The 17,478-nt window shown below is 63.5% G+C and overlaps 1 protein-coding gene across 1 annotated transcript; it reads right to left on the reverse strand.

The window, feature by feature from the left end:
* Nucleotides 1-929: 929 nt before the first annotated feature.
* On the reverse strand, nucleotides 930-16,627 carry CADM3 (cell adhesion molecule 3; the record flags this gene model as incomplete). Its single annotated transcript, XM_080635084.1, has 11 exons — nucleotides 930-1,048; nucleotides 1,391-1,456; nucleotides 1,765-1,890; nucleotides 2,472-2,582; nucleotides 4,598-4,767; nucleotides 5,397-5,487; nucleotides 5,968-6,138; nucleotides 6,270-6,407; nucleotides 7,066-7,218; nucleotides 7,393-7,533; nucleotides 16,558-16,627. 11 exons carry the CDS (start codon nucleotides 16,625-16,627, stop codon nucleotides 930-932), a joined length of 1,356 nt encoding a protein of 451 aa, XP_080491210.1.
* Between the last annotated feature and the right edge of the window lie 851 nt (nucleotides 16,628-17,478).

Consider the following 17,478-nt stretch of genomic DNA (forward strand, 5'->3'; position numbering starts at 1 on the left):
AGCCCCTTCTCCTTGCCCTTGTGCCACCCTGGTCAGGTCCAGCTCAGCTCCCGCGGGCCCAGCACTCAGCCGGTGGCCTCCTGCACTGAACATCTCAATAGATGGTTGTGAATCGACCTTGGAATAGATGGTTCCGAATGGACTCGGTATAAAGTTGGGGCCCTTTTTCCTCTGGATTCGCCCCCAAAGCTCCTCCCTCCCCCCTCCCGCTGGGGTGGGACCGGGGAGCTGCAAATCCCAGCAGCTCCCAGTCTCTCCGGGGGCTCAGCGCATCCCACCCTGGAAGCTCATCCCCCTTCACACACGCTCCACACGAGGACAGCTTCCTCCCATATGGACACTGTTGGACAAGAACCACCAAGGATAAAATCAGGGCAGGGGCCTGGGGTCCCCTCCCGGCGGTGGCGATGCCCCCATTCCCATCCCACCGCCACGCAGCAGCCGCATCCGGGAGGGAACACCGGGATCCCGGCTCCGGATGGGCGAGCGCTGGTGACCCGGGGGCTGCCCTGAGCCCGGGGCTGATTTTATCCTTGGATACCTCAAAGAAACCAAACTGGAACGAAACAAAGGAAAGAGCGACATCGACCCCAGCCCCGGCTCCCACCCGAGGGCCCAAAGCAAAAGAGCAGCCACGAAACCAAAGCAAAGGTCCGAAGGAGGGAGGGGAATCGCTCACTCACGGGGATGGAGGCGCAAAGCAAGCGAGCGGGGCCGGGGCCGCCGCTCCTGGAAACCAGGGCTTGGAACAAGTTCAAGCATCAGCGGCGCGGCTCAGGCCGGTGGCTCCTGGGCTCCCTTGTCCCGCATCCCTCAACCCGGGGCTGTGCCGGGCGCCAGGGGCAGTGCAGGGGGTGCAATGGGTTAGGGTCGTGCTCTGGTTTCCGTCGCCATCGGTGGCTCCATGGCTCGCTCGGTCCCGCTCAGCCCTAGATGAAATACTCCTTCTTGTCATCGCCGCCCGCCTGCCCGCCCTCCGCGTTGATGATGGCGGTGTCGGCATCCGGGGCATCATCCGAGCCCTTGGCCTCGTGGGTCAGGTATGTGCCTGGGGGGGACACACACAAGGAGTTTGGTGTCACGGGGGGGGGGGCTGCTGTCACCCCGCTCCCAACACAAAGCAGGGGAGAGGGGCAGAGCCCCAGGGCTGGACAATGGAAGTGATGGGGAAGTCCTTTGGGTTTGGCCTGCAATGGAAAAGTCACTGGGATGAGGCGAGCTGGGGATGGAGCTCGAGGCTTTCGCTGTCATCCCGAGCCAGGAGGTGAAGCTGCCTCTCCTGCCCTCCCCGCTCTCTGCTCCCGCCCGATCCCTGTGTTCCCTACGGAATGCAGAGCGCTCCGGCGGCAAGGGGCCGGGCTCGAGGGCAGGGTGGGGGGCTCTTACTCACACATCACCTCTGCTGCCTTTGGCCGGTGTCTGGATGTGACCGTCTCCCCGTGTCTTATGCACATACCTGCCGGGCGGATGGAAAAGTCCAGGGATGGGGACATGGAAGTGGTGGAGGGGAAGGAGGAAGGCAAAGGATGGAGGGGGAGGGCACGGTGGGGGGTACCAAGCCGTGAAGGAGAGATGGAGGAACAGGGCAGGACCTGGTGTTCCCCAGCTCCAAGGCCTCGCTGGGTTATCTCCACGCTGGTGCTGGTGCCACCGCGGGCACAGGGAGCCCAGGAAGGCTCCGGATCACGTTGTTGGGATGCGGAGCTGCCCCCTTCACCCCTGCCCTACCCCATGTGTGGGGCTGCGGCCCCACGCGCTCGGTACCTTTGTGTCTGATCAGGTAGTGGCCCAGGACGATGAGGAGGCTGAGCAGGAGGAAGACGATGACGGCCACGACGCCGCCGATCACCGCGTGGTACGTGCTGGAGGTCGAGGGCACGGGGCTGGCGTCTGCCCCACGGCAAAGGGGGAGAGAAGAGAGAGGGGGAGATGCTGCGGCACCGGCTCAGCGCCCGCACGGCCCCATCCTGACACGCACCAGGGCAAAGGAGGGAGGGTGGGAAGGGAAGGAGGCAGCGGGGAAGTGAGGAGGGGAAAAGCGAAGGCCACCGGTGCTGGCTCTGGATGAGCTGCGATGGGAAACCCCATCCCTTTGCCTGGCGGCAGCACCGGGACCATGCTCTGCGCAGCCCAGGGTACCTCCGGGTTGGGATTTGCCCATGGACGGCGCGCGCTGCACCCCAAGTCCTGGGATCCTGCATTAGGGACAAATCCTCCGTCCATGCCTCTCTCCTTGTGCCCATCAGCTCAGGGAGGGGATGGAGCCACAGAAGCACTCGGACAGGACGGGGTGGGATAAACAGGACACAGGGACAACGCTTCACATGGACACAAAGCTCACGGGCAGCCAGGACCCCGCTGCAGAGCTCCCACACACAGAGCACAGAGCAGCCCCCGGGGTGTGAGTGGGTCCCTGTCCTCCTATGGAGCTTCTGGCGTCCGTAAAGAGACAGAAAAGGAGCTTACGGTACCTTGGATGGGAGCTGGAGTGAAGGATGAAGCGGTGGCCATGGAAGCATGAGAGATGGGCTGGGAAGGGCCCGGAGTGGAGTGAACGTGTGGGGTGGGGAGCTGGGGAAGATCTGGGGAGGACAAGAACACAGGGACACGAATCAACCCCGGGGGGGAACAGAGCCCAGCCTCAGGGGCTCCTTCTGGCCCCCCTTCCTTGGCCATGGGTCCTGCTCCTCATCTCCTGCTGTGAGCATCATCCCATCTCCTGCCCTGCCAGCATCCCCTGGTCACTGCCCCATGGGACCCTCCTGCCTGGGCCTGCCGAGGTTGGGAAGCATCCGGATGCTCCAGTGATGGGCAAAAGAGGGAGAATTTGGGAAGGGGACGGAGCCTCAACGTGGAGCTCGTCTGCTGGGACACCCAGTGGGTGAGGGATGCTGGAGTCCTGGCTGCCACGGGCCTGCGGATGGTGCTGAGCCCATGAATAGGTGCTGAGAGCCCTCGGCAGCACAAAACTGGTCCCTGCACAGAGCTCAGACCCACAGGGATGGGGGGGGCACGGAGGTGATGGAGGAACAGGACAGAGGGACTTGGGTGCCACTGCTGCCATGCGCTGCCTCTGCCCCAGCCACACGGGATGGGAGGGATGCTGAGGGTGCCCAGCACAGGAGGGGAGGGAATGGCATGGGAAAGGGAAGAGCTGGAGCATGTAGGAGAGCTGGAAGATGGAAAGTCCAAGGCTGGTAGAGAGAAGAGAGATGGCAAAAAGAGGAGAACCCTAAATCCAAGGCCAAATCCACAGGGAAACAGGGACCTGCTCGGCGAGGGGCTGGTGCCACCAGCAGCCCTGCTCCAAGGGCAGCACACGGAGCTCAGACACAGCAGGACACAAGGACACGGTGGCAGAGCACAGGCAGGGCAGGGGGAGGTGGTGCGGGGACAGCATCGAGCCCTTTCCCATGCAGGATCACGGGATGCAACACGCCAGGAACACGGGATGCAACACGCCAGGAACACGGGATGCAACACGCCAGGAACACGGGATGCAACGCAAGCAGCAGCTCAGGGAGCACGGGACAGGGCTGCCAGGGCACCTCGTGCTTTGGAGCTGGCTGGGAATGCTCTTTGGCTCGTGGAGGCATCACACAACGGCTCGGGAGCTGCAGCAGCCTCTGCTCCTGTCCCAGAGGCTCCGGTCTGCAGCAGATCCCCCAATGCCTCTGCTCCCATTCCCCAGCAGAGGCAGCAGGGACTGAGCTGCACACACGCACCCGCATCCCTGCATCCATCCATCCATCCCTCCCTGCATCCATCCTTGCATCCCTGCATCCCTCCCTGCATCCATTCATCCCTCCCTGCATCCATCCATCCATTCATCCCTCCCTGCATCCATCCTTGCATCCATTCATCCCTCCCTGCATCCATCCCTGCATCCATTCATCCCTCCCTGCATCCCTGCATCCATCCATCCCTCCCTGCATCCATCCATCCATTCATCCCTCCCTGCATCCATCCATCCCTCCCTCCCTGCATCCATTCATCCATCCATCCATCCATCCCTGCATCCATTCATCCATCCATCCATCCCTCCCTGCATCCATTCATCCCTTCCTGCATCCCTCCCTGCATCCATTCATCCCTCCCTGCATCCCTGCATCCATTCATCCCTCCCTGCATCCCTGCATCCATTCATCCCTCCCTGCATCCCTGCATCCATTCATCCCTCCCTGCATCCCTGCATCCATTCATCCCTCCCTGCATCCATTCATCCCTCCCTGCATCCATTCATCCCTCCCTGCATCCATTCATCCATTCATCCCTCCCTGCATCCCTGCATCCATTCATCCCTCCCTGCATCCATTCATCCCTCCCTGCATCCATCCATCCATTCATCCCTCCCTGCATCCATCCATCTCTCCCTCCCTGCATCCATCCATCCATTCATCCCTCCCTGCATCCATCCATCCATCCCTCCCTCCCTGCATCCATCCATCCCTCCCTTCCTGCATCCATCCATCCCTCCCTTCCTGCATCCATCCCTGCATCCATTCATCCATCCCTGCATCCATCCATCCCTCCCTGCATCCCTCCCTGCATCCAACCTTGCATCCCACAGGGGGGACACGCAGCCGGCCCCGCTTACCGCTGACGTCCAGGTTGTACTTGGCCACGACGCTGCCCATGGAGCTGGTGGCCGTGCACACGTAGGTGCCGCTGTCGCTCTTGTTGAGGAAGGGGAAGATGAGGACGCTGTCGGAGCTCAGCTGCAGGGGAGCGTCGCTGCCCTCCTTCTCCCATAGGAATTCCTGGGGGCTGCGGGGTGGGATCAGGGTGAGGAACCGGCCCCAGGGCTGGGGCAGAGCCTTGGGCTGGGCAGGGGAGGTGGGGGGGGACTTAAACAGGAGGGAAACAGCTCCATGAGGCTCCTGAAGGGGAGAGCTCAGAGCAGCCCCAGTGCCTAAAGGGGCTGCAGGAAACCTGGAGAGGGGCTTGGGACAAGGGATGCAGGGACAGGCCAAGGGGAATGGCTTTAACCTGCCCGAGGGGAGACTGAGATGAGCTCTTAGGCAGAAGCTCTTCCCTGTGAGGGTGCTGAGGCGCTGGCCCAGGGTGCCCAGAGAAGCTGTGGCTGCCCCATCCCTGGCAGTGCTCAAGGCCAGGTTGGACACAGGGGCTTGGAGCATCCTGCTCCAGTGGAAGGGGTCCCTGCTGTGGCTTTAGATGAGCTTTAAGCTCCCTTCCAACCCAGACCAGTTTATGATCCCATGAAACATCCCAGTTAAGACAAGCTGGGATGGATCCGCTGCTCCAGGGAGAGCACAGGGGCTCAGCCCAGCCCTGAGCACGCCCGGTGCCACCTCCAACACCTTGAGGCTGCTTTAGGGACCCAGCAGCAGGAGGAGGAGCTGATGGGGCCGAGCAAGGGGCAGGGGGGTCCTTACATGGGGTTGCCCTGCCCGTCGCACTGCAGCTGCAGCTTCTCGCCCTCCCGCGGGTACTGCGGATGCGGCTCGATCTTCGCTGTCGGCTTGTCTGCGGATGGAGGAGAGGCAGCGTCAGGGGCCAGCACCCCAAAACCCTGCCCCACACAGGGCATGGACCAGCCAGCACCCCAAAACCCTGCTCCATGGGCTGCAGGGACCAGTCAGCACCCCAAAACCTTGCTCCATGCAGCACACGGACCCCACCAGCACCCCAAAACCCTGTTCCACACAAGGCACGGACCCACTGGCATCCCAAAACCCTGCTCCATATGGCACATGGACCCACCAGCACCCCAGAACCCAGCTCTATGGGCTGCAGGGACCAGCCAGCACCCCAAAACCCTGCCCCACACAGGGCATGGACCCACTAGCATCCCAAAACCCTGCCCCACACCATGCAGGGACCCCCATGCATGACAACTGCACGTCCATGTACGCGACGGTGCTGAGCCGTGGCGATGCTGAGGCTCTTCCACCTATCCCTCCCATCCCATCTCCTGTCCCCTTCCCTTTCCCCCCCGCCACGTACAGTGAACCTGCAGCTTCTGCGTGGTGGACCTCTCTGCGTTCTGCAGCGACTCGTGGTCCACGGTGCAGGTCACCTCGGCCTCGTTGTCCTCCTTGGTGACCCGGAATTCCACACGGCTGCTCACGGTGAAGGTCTTCCCATTGGGATCCTCCACCACCTCGGTGCCCTCGTCTGCAGGCAGGGGGACAGGGGAGGATCAGAGCTGAGGGATGCGGGTGATGCTGACGGGGAGCATCCCTTGGCGCACGGCACCGGCGGGGTCCATGGTGCCCAATGGTGCCCGCAGAGGTTTGGGCACCCACCTTTGAGCTCCTTGTTGCCCTTCCTCCAGCGGAGCTGTGCCGCGGGCTTGCTGCCCGAGGAGCGGCAGGTCAAACGCGCCAGCTTCTCCTCGTCGATGGGCTGCTCGTGCCCGAAGATCTGCGGCTTCTGCGGGACTCCTGGGGCGGGAGCACAGCGGGGAGGGGGGGGTTGTGTGAGTGCTGCCGGATGGGGAACGACACCGGAGCCGGGGAGCGCGGTGAGGGATGTGGAGCAGCGCAGAGGAAGGGCTGCATGGGCAGCAGGCTGCAGGCAGGGGATGGGCAGCAGGCTGCAGGCAGGGGACGGGCAGCAGGCTGCAGGCAGGGGACGGGCAGCAGGCTGCAGGCAGGGGACGGGCAGCAGGCTGCAGGCAGGGGACGGGCAGCAGGCTGCAGGCAGGGGACGGGCAGCAGGCTGCAGGCAGGGGACGGGCAGCAGGCTGCAGGCAGGGGACGGGCAGCAGGCTGCAGGCAGGGGACGGGCAGCAGGCTGCAGGCAGGGGACGGGCAGCAGGCTGCAGGCAGGGGACGGGCAGCAGGCTGCAGGCAGGGGATGGGCAGCAGGCTGCAGGCAGGGGATGGGGAGCAAAAGGTGCAAGGGACAGGCAGCAGGCTGCAGGCAGGGGACGCAGGGGATGGGCAGCAGGGGATGGGCAGCAGGGGATGCAGGCCATGGGCAGCAGGGGATGGGCAGCAGGGGATGGGCAGCAGGGGATGGGCAGCAGGGGATGGGCAGCAGGGGATGGGCAGCAGGGGATGGGCAGCAGGGGATGCAGGCCATGGGCAGTAGCCTTACCCAACACAGTGACCAGGGCCTTGGCGGTCCGCACGGGCATGGTGAAGAGGGAGCACGTGTATTCCCCCTCATCCGACAGCACCACGTCGCTGATGCTGATGGTCAGCTCGTTGGGGGTGGATTTCTCCAGCTGGATCCTGTTATCCCTCAGGGCTGGGGCAAAGCGACAAGGGGTGACTGAGAGGCTGGGTACCACAGCCCCCCTCCAGCTCACGTGGCATCAATGGAGGTGGGAAGCAGCGTGAGCATCACCCTCAGCGCCATCACCACCGCTCTGCCCCATGGTCCCAAAGCTGCCCCCTCTCCCATCCCAACTCCCAACTGTACCTCGTTTCTCCCCGAAGTAGAGGGTCTGCTGGGCAGGGTTGGACCATTGCAGCGAGGAGTCATCGGGATCCTCCACTTGGCACTTGAGGACCACGGTACCACCGGCCACCACGGTCTCATCCGACGTCGTGGGCTGGCTCTCTGGACACAGAAGGGATGAATGAGAGGGGGCCTGGATCCACCAGGATCATCGAGCACCCAAGGGAAGGAACAGGCACCAAGCCCCTGGGACACGGAGGGCTCCAGCTTGCTTGGGACAAAGGCGTTTTCCAGCTGATCCCAAGCCTTGGATGGCCTGGCTGGGGCAGGGAATGGCGTCACCCTGGTTCAGCTGCTCTGGGTGGCAGCATGGAGGGGACAAAGGGAGCAGGGACAAAGGGAGCAGGGATAAAGGGAGCAGGGATAAAGGGAGCAGGGATAAAGGGAGCAGGGGACAACAGGGACCTGCTCTCAGGCACGCACCAGCCCTGCTTTCCCACTCAGTCTGGCCCCACTTCAGATGCAGGAGGCTGGTTGGTACCCACCAGGCATGAGCGGATCCAGGCGGGAGCAGGGATACACCAGGAAGCACCCTGGGATGCGGGAAGCTCTGCCCCAGCCCCCCAGCAGCAGCAGCAAACTGGGGCTCCCACCAGCACCCCACACCTTGGGATGCTCCATTGGCCACCTCCAGGAAGAGCATCCATGGTCCATTGAAATCCACTGGGACACAGCCCATGGCCTGCTCTCTGTCATTCCTAAGGGGATGTGCTATTGCTCACATTGGGCCGTGCTTCCTCACCTAAGGAATTGTCCTTCCTTCCTTCCAGCTCCTCAGAGGCTCCGGCAGCCCAAGGGCAGGGAAGAGCAGCCCCGGGATCAGGTATCCCCCAAGGCCAACTATTCCGGGACAGGGGATGTGCCAGCGAGCGGAGCTGCAGGGACAAGGGGGACACAGGCTCCGCTGTGCTCCATCCTCATCCAGCTCCAGCCATGGACAAGGACAGAGCATGGACACTGCTGCCCATTGCTCTGCACTCAGGGGTCAAGGGCTTCACATCATCTCCCTCCTATTTAGGCAGGGACATGGCCTCAGCACCCTGCGGGATGCTGCCCATGCAGCCGGATGTCACAGCCCTGCTTCCCACTGCCACCTACCAGGAGAGGGGTGGAAGCGGCTCCAGCCCATTTCCCGCTTGGAATGGTGAATGGAAACACTTTCTTCCACTCCTAATGTGAATTCCCACAGGGAGCAGGATGGAGCGAAGAGGGTTTGGAGGGGGATGAGGCTGCCGGGGCTTCCCAGGGACATCCAGCTCCAGGAAAACCAGGGCTGGGAATGAGATGGATCCCTCTCTGCCCGCTCCCAGCAGCCACCACTACCAGAGATGCTTCCAATTGGGATTAAAGGCACCCCCAGGGTGAAGCTCTGCTGCTCTCCCCTGCCTGGGGTTGATGTGAGGCCATGGGGACACATCCCTGCACGTCCCACCCTGGGCTCCCTGGACCGGCGCCGTTATCCCGGTTCCACTTGGTTAACGAAGCCTTTGTCCTGCTCCGGCTGCAATGCTGGGATGAGGCTGCTGCGAGTCGCTGTTGTCCCCACTGCGAGCGCTCCAACGTCAGCTGAGGACAGCAAAACCCACCCAGAGCAGGCCCCAGCCCTTAACAGCACCAGCACCGGCATCACTCGGGTATGGGGAGAGGCTCAACGGAGTGAGACGGAACCATGGCACGGTTTGGGTTGAAGGGACCTTAAAGCTCATCCAAAGCCACAGCAGGGACCCCTTCCACTGGAGCAGGATGCTCAGAGCCCCTGTGTCCAACCTGGCCTTGAGCACTGCCAGGGATGGGGCAGCCACAGCTTCTCTGGGCACCCTGGGCCAGCGCCTCAGCACCCTCACAGGGAAGAGCTTCTGCCTAAGAGCTCATCTCAGTCTCCCCTCGGGCAGGTTAAAGCCATTCCCCTTGTCCTGTCCCTGCATCCCTTGTCCCAAGCCCCTCTCCAGGTTTCCTGCAGCCCCTTTAGGCACTGGAGCTGCTCTCAGGTCTCCCCTTCAGGAGCCTTCTCCTCTCCAGGCTGCCCCAGCCCAGCTCTCTCAGCCTGGCTCCTATGGGAGCTGCTCCAGCCCCTGCAGCAGCTCCGTGGCCTCCTCCTCTGGACTCGGAGCCATCACCCCGGGTTCCAGCAGCATCCCGGGGGCACAAGGATGCTCTGGAAACCCGGCTGCAGTGAACGCTTCCAGCTCTTCCTGGCACAAGGGTTAATCCAGCCCCTGTGAGCCTGGGATGTGCTGGACACTTGGGTACCATCTGCCCACTGCCAGCACAGAGCTGCTGCCCCTGCTGTGCCAGGGGCCACCCAAGCTCCTACACAGACACAAACACCTCCTGCAGCACCGCATCTCCAGGGGCTTTGACATCCCTTCTGCCTTCCAGGAGCTGTTTCATCACCTGGAGCATCCTCAGGGAGGCAGGAAGCAGCAGCATCGCAGCCTCCATGGTGCATCCACACCAACCTCAGCGGGGCAAAGGGCTCACCGAGGGCTGCCAAAGGCTGGAGAAGGCGCTTCCAGGCAGGATCCACTTGGGCACATCCATCCCGAGCCCCTCAGAGGGCTGCAAAAGCATTTCTGTGGGGCAGAAGCAGCCCCAAAAGACACCCCCCAAGCTCAAACCCCTCCAATGCCATTGACCCACAGCCCAAACCCCTCTTGTCCCTTTCCTCCTCCTCTTCAGCCTGGCTCCAGCACAAAGATCTCAACCTTTCCCTGTTGACAGACATTTTCCAAGGCGAGGGAATCCTTCCCTCCACATGAGCTGCACAGCCCCGCTCCCAGCCACATCCTGCCACACGGAGCAGCCCGGCCAAGGTGGGTTCCAAACCCATCCACATGGGCTCTGACATCTGCTGCAGCAGATGAGCTGCAATTCCACAGCCTGGGATACCCAGAGCCCAACTTCCAGCTCCTCCTCACCAGACTCGCTCCAGATTTTGTTAGAGAGGGAAAAACCTGCTCTTGTTTCGGTGCATCTGCTCCGTCCTCCTCTTCCCTCCATGGCTGCCTTTGGAATCCAGCCTCAGGCACAGGATTCATCCCTCTGGGAACCACGGAGCCTCCGGCAGCACCCCCAGCACCCTTCCCTGTGAGGGTGCTGAGACGCTGGCACAGGTTGGGGCTGTGCGTGTCCATATCAAAACCCAGCTCCCATCCGCACACATGGAGCTGGGATCCTCTCTCCGGACGCATCCCTCAGCGTGCTCCAGGGAAGGGCAAAGCGCAAGGACCCAGCTCCCCATCACAGCCCCAGGGCATGGGAGGTTCTCCTTAAGGCCACACAAGATGCTTTGGTCACAGCCTCCACCACCCCATTGCAGCTCCTGCAGCCGGGTCCTGCTCCAAAGGGCACCAGGACCCGAGCCCGGGTGATTCCAGAGCTCAGGAACACCATCACCCCTGCCAGACCCTGCCCATGGGCATGCCCAAAGCCTGAGCTGCTTGGGGCCAGCACCTTGCAACCCATCAGCAGCAAGGAGAGGAGAGGCTGGCTCCAAGTGCTGCTGCTGGATCCCAGGATGCTCCGTCCCCATCCTCCTCCTCACACCCCCACCCTGTCCCAGTGCTCCGGGGCAGGATCAGCCCCATTGCTGGGATGGGAGCTGGGGACCCCCAGCAGCGTTGGCAGCGGCTCCGCTCCGGGTTTGCTCATTCACACGGGTCTGGGGGCTCCGGCAGGGAATCCCGGTGCTCCCGAGCCATGGATGGGAGGAAGCAGCCACCCCCACCAGCCAAAAGCCAAAGCTCCAAGCCCTTGGGCAGGGATGAGGAGGGGGAAAGCCCAGTTCTGGCCCATCCATCCCCAGCATCAAATCCATCCGCAAAGGGGGCTGCTTCCCATGGGAAGGAGCAGCGGCTCAGGCGGGCGATGGGCAGGGCTGACCCTCCTGTTTGACAGCAAACAGCTGATAACTCCTCTATGGAGCCTGTTCCTTCACTCCCAGCCCAAGGCCAATCTCCAGCACGGCTGTTGCCAAGGGAACCGGCTCTTTGCTTTGACAGATCTGGTTTAAGGCTCTCCCGCTGCCCAGCGAGGCGTCGCGGGAGCCATTGCTTCCCATGCCCTGGAATGTCGCTCCGTGCTTTGGAGGCATCCGAACGCTCCAGAGCTCTGCCCAAGGAGGCAACGTGAGGCTGCGAAGGGTGTTTGTAATGGGAGCAGGACATGGGGAAGCCCCGGCAGCTCCCATCCGAGGGCACCGCGCATCCATGGGCACCGCGCATCCATGGGCACCGCGCATCCATGCCTCCTCCTGGCTTCCTGCAATGATGGGAGGGAAGAGGCCTTTCAAGGGGTGAGGATACAGGCTCAGCTCTGCTCTGGTCTTCCAGGTGACTTCCAGTCCTGGGAGTCCCCGTATCCCAATGGATGCCCGATGGGAAGCGCTCTCAGCACTGGCTGTGCCCCACCAGGTCATCGCTGTGGTTGCAGGGTCTGTCCTGTTTGCAGGTGACATCTCCAGCATCCCAAGGAGAGGAAACCCAAAAGCCAGGACCCAAAGCTGGGGAGATGGGAGACAAACCCCCCTCGGGAAGCACCGCGATGCTGACCTGTGTCTGCGTGCTCAGGGTGAAGGGGTTTGAAGACCCACCAGGACCATCTCTCCCCATGGCTTCCACATCAGGCTGGGAGATGGAGCGATGGCACAGAAAGGAGCACCAGGCACGGACACCACCAAACACATCCCACCTCTGGGAAACAGCTCCTCATAGGGCCATGGGGTCTCAGCCATCCCTGTCTTCTGGTACCACCAGCCCTGTGTGAGGAACGGATCCCGGCTCCTGCACAGCATCTGCCTGCAGCCACTCAGTCCAGAAACCTGGAATGGTTTGTGTTGGAAGGGACCTTAAAGCTCACCCAGTTCCAACCCCCTGCCACGGGCAGGGACCCCTTCCACTGGAGCAGCTTGCTCCAAGCCCCTGTGTCCAGCCTGGCTCTAAACACTGCCAGGGATGGGGCAGCCATCAGCACAACCTGTTCCTGCTCTTCCCTGGAAACGGAGGCCTGGAAGCAGCCACAAAGCTTTGGTCTGAAGCTAAGGCCCTGCATGGGGCTCGCCAGTAAATCCACTGCTTGAAGTGTTTAAGGTGAAGAAGAGGAGGTGGAGCCTGGCCTGGAGCATCACCTGAGGAAGAGGCAGGTCCCTGCAGCACCAAGGGGAAGATCTCACAGCAACAGGGTCACCAGGAAAGATGCCACCATCCATGTTAGAGCCGATGCCACTGCAGGCCCCGGGCAGCGGGAGCCGGTACCCTCAGCATCACACTGGAGGCAGAGCGTGACGCCAGGCAGGTGACTGGAATGGTGAAACACATCCCTGCCCATCCCTCGGCACGCATCTCCGCTTCCCTGCATCCCGCCTGCTCGCTTGAGGCAGCCCCGGCTGTGTTTAGTGCTGCTGGCATCCCAAACACAACAGAGCATCACTGCATCCGAGCCCAGCCTGGCTCCAATCCATCCCCCTGTCGCGGGGGGGACCACACAGCCTGGGGGGAATGTGGGAGCTCTTCCAGAGCGGGAGGGAGAGCCCCATTCCATAGGATCACAGAAGGGTCTGGGTTGGAAAGGACCTTAAAGCTCATCCAGTTCCAACCCCCTGCCATGGGGCTCAGACCCACTATTCCAGGCTGGAGATTCCCAACCTGCCCTGGAAGGGGGATGGAGGCGCTGGGGCAGGAGGGGATTTGCACCCCCTCCATTGCTGCGTGATGAAGGGGAGGTGGAGGTGATGCTGCCGCTTCGCTCCACGGCTGCGGGGCCCTGGCCAAGAGCAGAGGGGAGAGAACTGGACCAGATGGTTCAAGCTGAGCTGACCCAGTAATGGAGAGGAGGAGGATCCGATGCATCTGACTCCGGGGCTGTGACAGGGCTGGCATCGCCCCCGAGGCCCCATGGAGGAGGCAGCTCAATCTGTGCCGCTCAATCAGCGGCCGGTGGCGAGGCCGGGGCTGGGGAAGGAGCCTGCAGAAGGGCTCACATGGAGACAAGGCACCGGTGGTACCAAACCAGGCACCGGCGGTACCGAACCAGGCACCGGCACAGGGAGCAGCCCCCGCTGTGCCACACAGATCGAGAAGGACACGGATCCATCGGAGCATCACACCAAGCTCCGAGACCACCACCCCAAAGGCGCCTCCTCACCCGGGTGGCACCATGGATGGGGTAAAGCCAGGCTGAACAAGGCCCAGTGAAACCAAGCGGTAACGTTGGTGTGAGCACCCAGATGCAGACGCCTCCAGTTACTCCGGCAATCCCAACACCTCTGGAAGGCGAGAATTCCAGGCAGAGGGAGAAGAGGCAGCATCCAGCAGGCAGGAGACCTCCCAAGCAGGGAATCCTGGGCGCTTCCCTGCATCTCCATCCAGATAAGGATGGTGCCCACACTTGGGCTGGTGATTTAGGTCTGTTGGGAATTCCTCCTCCTCCAACCAGGAAGCTCCCAGCAAACCCCCCCTGTCCTCAGCAGCCAAATGCCAAGCCCATGCTCAGGACAGCGGCAGAATCCCTGCTCCCCGGCAGTGGTGCCAGCACATCCTTCACTGTCTGGGTATGCGGCGGGATCACCACTTGATCCCATGCATTGTCTTCAAATCCAGTGTTCCCTGTTGAGCCTAATGCGTTGTGCCAGTGGCTCCCGCTCACCCTGGGCTGGATGCTCTGCTCTGGTCGACATCCTCATCCTGGGATCATCCCTTGCTTCCCATGGGCACCTGATCCATCACCTAGGATGAGGCCATGGAGCAACGCCTGCACCTCACCCCGGGGTCCCTGCTCCCTGCTCCAAGGCCTATGGAGAGCTCTGGGGCCACATGGAATGAAGTGTTCCCTGCACGCCAGGGCTCGTCCCACTGATGCCATGGGCTGGAGGTCACAGATTCCCACAGGACCAGAGCTGACATCTCCTCAGAGCTTCAGGACTATGGGACCATCATCTGCTCTAATGCCAGAGATGGGGGAATCCTGCGGGACCCCAAACCTCTCCCTGTGCTCCCACACAGGGCAGATGATTCCTTACTGGAAGGACACCATCTGGAAGCACAGGACAGAGAAAGCTCCTCCTGCATGCTCTGACCAAGCACCTCCACCAGCTTCAGAGATGAAGCCACCTTTTGGGATGGGGCCAGCCTGAACCTGCCTTCCCTGCAAGTACCAAGGAGCTCATCCCACCTGGTTCCATCTCAAGGTGGTCTCTGGAGCATCCTCAGCCAACAGGGACATGGGGCACAAGGCACCCAATGAGCCAAAGCATCTCCAGACACAGAGCAGCCCCAGGACCTTCAACACTGAGGCTTCTCCCAGCAGGAGCAACGCAAGCGATGAGCGGAGCAGCCCTGGTACAGTGAGACCGGGGCTCAGCTCCCCACGGCGGGGTGAGGCTGCCACCCAGCACAGGCAGAAACAGCCCCGAGAAGCCAGGTTCTGGCACACGGTGGCTTCCCATGGGACAACAGTCGGGCACTGTTCAAACAAAGGGGTTACACAACTCCGGAGGGGAATAACTCCATAGGGGGAATAATCCTCGGCGCAAGAACAACCACGCACGCAACCCAAACACGGAGAAATCTGCTGACAGCAGCACAACCCCAGCCAAGCACACACAGCCCAGGGGGGAGGCACCAGCTTCCAGCACCCGGGAGACTCCCAGGAGCTCCGCTATGGTGGAAGCTCTGGAATCTGGAGCACTGGAGGAGCGTTCTCCAAGGAAGGGAGATGATTTCTCCATCCCTGCTTTGGGAAGGGTGCCGTGGAGCGGCTGTCCCAGCTGGAATGCCACGCTGAGGGGCACTGACCATTGAGACACACCAGCAGCTTCTCAAGCATCTTCCATCCATCCATCCCCTCTGCTCCCAAAGGCTTTGTGGGGTCTGCCTGTGTTGGGCATGGAGAACCGGGCAGCTCATGGCCAGGGCTGGGCCCCAGCAGCAGGCAGAAATCCTGCAGTGTCATCATCCAGGCTGTGTCCTGCCCCAGGACCACACGGCTCCAGGTCACGGCCGCCCCTCCTAACGCAGCACCCGGGGGACCCCCGTGCTGAGCATCCCCCTGGTGCTGTCCCCGCGCCGTGGGGCCGGGCAGCACCCACACACGCTGTGACTCTTTCGGGCTCCTGTGGGAGGTTACGTGGCCAGAACCAGAATAAATCCTGGGATTCGTGGATGGGAACGCAGCCATGGAGCAGCACCAGCCCCCAGAGCAGCTCTGCCCGTGACAGCCACCTCCTCCAGCACAGTGATGGGGCTTGGACCCCTCATCCATCGCGGCACGCTCCATCCACCCCAGCAGCCCTGGGAAGCCCATTCCCAAGCTGGAATTGCCTCCCTGCTTCCAGCAAGCCACAGGCAGGGGCTCAGACAGCGGCTGGACCCTTTCCCACTGCAACACCCCCCCCCCCACCACCAAAACACAGACGCTGCTGCCGCTCCCTGCGACCTGCTCCTCATCCAAACACATTCCCGGCAATTGGATCATGGGCAGCGCACCCGGAATCGCGGCTCCGGAGCTGGACCGTGATGGAGAACCGGCTGCTGCCGCTACCGAGCTCTCCCCAAAATGACATTCGCCGTTACCGGCTGCCTCGCCCGCGGTGCCGTACAGCGGGTAAACACCCTTTGTCTCCAGCGAGCCCCGTGTGTGCAATCAACCGGATGGATGCCGGGATGGATGCAACGGGCATCTCGGCGGGATGGAGAGCGGACACCGGGGTGGGGGGGGGCTCCCTCCGGGCAGTACCGGGGGGACCCGGGGGGCTCCATCCCGCGCCCCCGCCACCCCCGCGGGATGCGGCCGGACCCCCCCGGGGCACCTCCGCCCGCCGCCGCCGCCCCCCCCCTCCGGCTCCACCCGCGCCGCCGCCCGCCGGGGCCTGTCTGGAACCTTCCGCCGCCCCGGCCCCGCCCCGGGCGGTGCGCGGGGATGGGGGGACCCGGGGGGGCAGCACCGGCGCCGCCGTGACCTTGAGCCCCACCGGGAGCCCCCCCCCACAACCCCCGCCGGGAGCGGGGCGGGCGGCACCTGCCGGGTCCCGGCGCGCCGTGACCCACATAACGGCGCCGCCGCCCGCAACCTGTCGCTCGGTGCGGCGGGGAGCGATGCGGGGGTCCCGCCGGTGCCCGGTCCCGCACTCACCGTCGCGGGAGAGGTTTCCCCGGGCGGCACCGCAGCAGGCGAGGAGCAGCAGGAGGCCGAGGGGCAGCATCGTGGCGGCGGTGGCGGTGCCCGCGCCGAGCCGCAGCGCGGAGCCTCCGGTCGCACCGAGCGCGCCGCCGGTGTCGGGGCTGGGGCCGGCGGTGCGGCAGCGGCGCGGGTTAAATAGAGCGCGAGGAACAGACCATTCGTGCCGGGGGGGTGTGTGTGTGTGGAACGGACCGGGGGGGGGGAGCGGTGATGGGGGGGGAACGGCGCTGATGCCGCCCCCCTCGGCCCCCGTGTAAACATGCCCGCTCTGGCCGCCGGCCCCCCCCCGCGTCCCGGGGCGCGGTGGTGCGCTCCACATGCGCGGCTCCCCGCGGGAGGCAGGTGCGCGCGGGGCGGCGGCGGTGCCGGTGATCCCGGTGGTGATCCCGGTTATCCCAATGGTGATCCCGGTGGTCCCGGGGATCCCGATGGTCCCCGTGGTCCTGGTGGCCCCCGTCCCGCCCCCCGGCTGAGGAGCTCTGGTCCAAGTGGAGTCGCGATTTGTCCGGATGTCGTCCCCGCTCCCGATCGGGGCTGAGAGCGAGCAGGACCCGGTCCCCGTGTGCTGGGAGCACCCCCAGAGAGGGAGCAGCGGGGAACGGGGAGGATCCTGCCCCTCTGCTGTGCTCTGTGAGACCCCCCCTGCATCCTGCATCCGGCTCTGGGGCACCAGCACCAGAGGGACCTGGAGCTGCTGGAGCGAGGCCAGAGGAGGCCACGGAGCTGCTGCGAGGGCTGGAGCAGCTCTGCTCTGGAGCCAGGCTGAGAGAGCTGGGCTGGGGCAGCCTGGAGAGGAGAAGGCTCCTGAAGGGGAGAGCTCAGAGCAGCTCCAGTGCCTGAAGGGGCTGCAGGAAACCTGGAGAGGGGCTTGGG

This window comes from Psittacula echo, assembly GCF_963264785.1.
Source record: "Psittacula echo genome assembly, chromosome: 26".
NCBI classification, from domain to species: domain Eukaryota; kingdom Metazoa; phylum Chordata; class Aves; order Psittaciformes; family Psittacidae; genus Psittacula; species Psittacula echo.